The sequence below is a fragment of the Elephantulus edwardii genome, unplaced genomic scaffold (assembly GCF_000299155.1).
Source record: "Elephantulus edwardii isolate Elephantulus edwardi_28Jun2011 unplaced genomic scaffold, EleEdw1.0 scaffold00133, whole genome shotgun sequence".
Taxonomy (NCBI): Eukaryota; Metazoa; Chordata; class Mammalia; order Macroscelidea; family Macroscelididae; genus Elephantulus; species Elephantulus edwardii.
The window spans coordinates 2715804-2719774 of record NW_006399883.1 but is presented as its reverse complement, the minus strand read 5'-3'; the positions used below and the strand labels follow the sequence as shown (position 1 = coordinate 2719774).

Below are 3971 nucleotides of genomic sequence, written 5' to 3'. Positions count from 1 at the left end.
ATGCTGCCAATTGGCCCCGTGGTGAGAATTTTTGTTTTCTTGATGTTGAGCTTCAATCTGTATTGAAAGATGCAGTCCTTGACCTTCAACAAACCCCTCAGGTGCTCCTCAGTTTCACGAAGCAAAGTTGTATCAGTGCATAATGTAGGTTGTTGATTAGTCTTCCTCTAATGCTGGTGCCACATTCACTCTCATATAGTCCAGCCTCCCCAACTATCTGTTCCACATATGGATTGAAAAGTTATGGATGCATCCCTGTACTTTATTTGTTGTTTTGTAGAATTTACATTTAATTTCACTATTGACCTTATTGAATTTAAGATTACTAATTTACTAGTCATTTTGTGGAACTCTTAAATCATTTCTGTAGAGAAAATTGGGTTATGAAGTTTATTCTCAAAAGTAAATATTATCAAGAAGAATAGAAAGAACAGTAGTAGTTGAGCTCCTCTGTGAGTTATAAAATCATGAAATTATTTCATGTAAATACTTAGATTTGGGTTTATAATAACTGCCTGTCAAAAGGCTGTAATTATCTCCAAATCAATTTCCTAAGCAAATAATATCAAATTAATTTGGTTCATATGTGTATGATTGAGTCACATACATACCAAAGGATAACCTCTATGATTGGATTTAGATTAAGGTCTCTTGAGTGCTGTAGATCCCAAATGTTTGAGGTCTCATAGGAAACAAAAAATCTCATTAGAACTGTCGGCCAGCTATACCTAAAGTTAATTAGGTTCTTATAAATGCATGAAATACAGATATCTCATGACCATTTGAATCTAACCATGAAGGAAGAGATAAAACTGATTATTTTGTAGTATTGGCATTCAGATAGCACAGCCATACTATATAGTTTTCTGATCCAGATAACATTTTTCCAGCAGGGTTGCTTGAAGATATGAAAAATAGATATTTATTATTGCAATTTCTGCTTCTTGCTCTTCGGTACTTAGGAAATGCCTTAGTGTGTATTATGGAATTGAGAAAAAATTTCAGACTTCTACAAGGTTAGTTAATTTTCCTCCTTCCATTATTTTATGACCTTATGATATGTGATTGCTTGTTACTGTTAACCCACACAAGTATTAATGGAATTTAGATAGAAGAAAATTAGTAACCCCTTCACTCTTACAGTAATAAACCAAACGTAATTTAGTTCAGAACATCTGAGCATAACGTAATCTGACAAACTTATACATTTGAATATATATTTGTTTTTGCCCTAGTCATAATCTTTGACAATGTTCTTTTCCTGCCTTTTTGATATGTCCTTACAGTAATTGGAAGACTAAGTCAATTGTTCTCTTTCACATAGAAAGGAAAAGAATGATCCATCTTTTAGAAGAGGTCAAAAGTGAGATTAGATAGCTACCTTGGAAGTTTTCCTAGATAATTTTTAAATACACGAATAGGTCTATATAGATGCATAAATACATAAACTGATATACCTCTACAATGTTTAGAATCATGATAGATTTAAAGATAATTCTACTATACTAAACAATGCTAATTTTATGGAGATATCTTGCAACTAACCTACGACCTTTTACACAGTTATAAAACATCTAGGGCATTTACATAATTATAGGTAATGAAACTGTATTTTATGATATCATACACATATTTATAAGATTTTGTAGGGAGGACATATGAAAACAAGGAAAACATATTTGCCCATTATTTCTTTTAAAATTTTCTTTCGTATAAATGTAGAAGGTCTTCCATTGCCACCCCAAGGCATAAAGAGTTGCAATGTTCTTCTTTATCATGTTAACTCAAGAAATGATTATTAATACTCTTGTTTATTTATTTCATTCGATGTATCTTGAAGGCAAATTAATTGTACATTACATTAACACACTATATTAACAGTTTATAACACAAGGAAATATAGGCATCTATATAAAAAGTCATGGCAAAACAATATGCATAAATGAGTGAGAAAGTTGAACTTTATTCTTTTTCTTTTTACTTTCTCTGTAAAGAATCAGAATGTCTGAGAAATTCACCAACATAACCATCTTGAGTGAATTCTTGCTTCTGGGTTTCCCTGACGGCTGGATGATGCAGAGTCTCCATGCAGCCTTTTTCTTCCTCGTGTACCTGGCAGCACTGATGGGGAACCTCCTCATAGTCACCCTCACTACCATAGATGAGAATCTCCAAACTCCAATGTATTTCTTCCTGAAGAATTTATCATTTATTGATATTTGCTATATTTCTGTCACTGTCCCAAAGTCCATCATGGACTCTCTAACAAACAACCATTCCATCTCCTTCCTTGGATGTGCCTCACAGGTTTTTCTTGTTATTTTTTTCGCTGGAACAGAGTTTGCCCTTCTTATAGTAATGTCCTATGACCGCTATGCTGCCATCTGCCACCCTCTGCATTATGAGACCATCATGAGCAGAGGTGCGTGCTTGCAAATGGTGACTGCATCTTGGCTCAGTGGGTGTGTCTACGGGTTCATTCATGTAGCAGGTACATTCTCTGTCAATTTCTGTGGGTCAAATGTAGTGCATCAATTTTTCTGTGATGTTCCGTCACTGCTTATGCTCGCTTGTCCCGGAGAATTTATTTTAGAGTATTCATTTATTATTGTTAGCTGTTGTTTTGCTTTTGTATTTTTCACCTTCGTGGTTGTTTCTTATGTTCACATTTTCTCTGCTGTTTTCAGAATTCCTTCTGCAAAGGGCAGAGTGAAAACATTCTCTACCTGCATGCCCCATATTACTGTGGTGACATTGTTTCTCTTTTCTGGGTTTATTACATATTTAGCAAAAAATCTGGAGTCTTCATCTTCACTGAAACTGTTGATATCTGTGCTTTACACTGTGCTACCACCAGCTTTGAATCCTCTCATCTACAGCCTGAGAAACAGGGACATGCAGAGTGCGCTAAGCAAAGTGATAGCTAGAAAGATGCCCAGGATATTTCCTTGAGTGACATGAGCGAATTTATCCCAAATGGGTGATTTTGCTGGTTATAATTATGTCAAAATGAAGGAAGAGCTTTCATTTCCTACTGCCAGCCTACAGTATGCACAATATATAGTCTAAGAGTATTAGGGAACTCCTCAGGCTAAAGTCAGGCAAAAATAAGGAGAACTTGGACATATGGAGTGTTAGTGTAGATATCAGAGGGATATAAACAGATAAAACTTAAGCTGGGCTCCAATGAGGGGAGAGTCAAACAAAGTGGCTAGTACTGGGAAGTACACAATCAGAATCAGAGAAATTGGAAAATTTCCGATGATCCTGACATGAACAGGAGAGGCTATGTCTAAGACAACTTAATTTGTTTTAAGACACATGAGTGACTTCAAGAACAACCTACTTCATCATCCCATTAGACTGAATCCCAGAAACCCATCAAACTATGGAATCAACCAGACAAAGTGTCTTTTCCTACCCCTTTACTCTAAAGAAATGATTTGTCTTGTCATCTTTTCTAATAAAACTGTCTTTTCCTGTTCTTTAATCCTGCCTCCTAGTCTATCCTTTCAACCAGGGACTCTAACAAAAGCTGACCTACTCTAGGATTTTCTGTTGTTGTTGTTTGTTGCTGTCGAGTCGTAGACAACTTATAGCAACCCTATGCACGAACAGCCTGAGCACTGTTCGTACATAGAGTTTCTGGAGGCAAGCCAGTTTGGAAGTGGATGCCGCTCCTGCTTCCAGGCTTGATTTAGTCATGAAGCTCCAGCCAACACTGTCCACCATGGGTCCCCATTACAACGATAAGCACATCACTGTCACAGGCTTCAGCATCACAGCAACCACGAGGTACCTCTGTACAGCAACACACAGATCAGTGCTATACCACCTAGAAGAATGTTTGACAGGAAGACAATTTGAACCTGGCCGAGGGCCGCAGATGAAAATCACCCACCTTCTGCTCAGTTGCATAGCTTCCTTTCCACTAGGCCAACGTGGCTCTCTCTTTGTCGTTGTTGTTATTG

The 3971-nt window shown here is 36.8% G+C and overlaps 1 protein-coding gene across 1 annotated transcript; it reads left to right on the top strand.

The window, feature by feature from the left end:
- Positions 1 to 2001: 2001 nt before the first annotated feature.
- LOC102869774 (putative olfactory receptor 14L1-like) lies at positions 2002 to 2952 on the top strand. The gene has a single exon (XM_006894008.1). The coding sequence runs from the start codon at positions 2002 to 2004 to the stop codon at positions 2950 to 2952; it is 951 nt and encodes a 316-aa protein (XP_006894070.1).
- The last annotated feature ends 1019 nt before the right edge of the window (positions 2953 to 3971 follow it).

What these genes read in the sequence shown, in the direction of transcription:
- LOC102869774 (XM_006894008.1), top strand. Translation starts at nt 2,002, where the DNA reads ATGTCTGAGAAATTCACCAACATAACCATCTTGAGTGAATTCTTGCTT.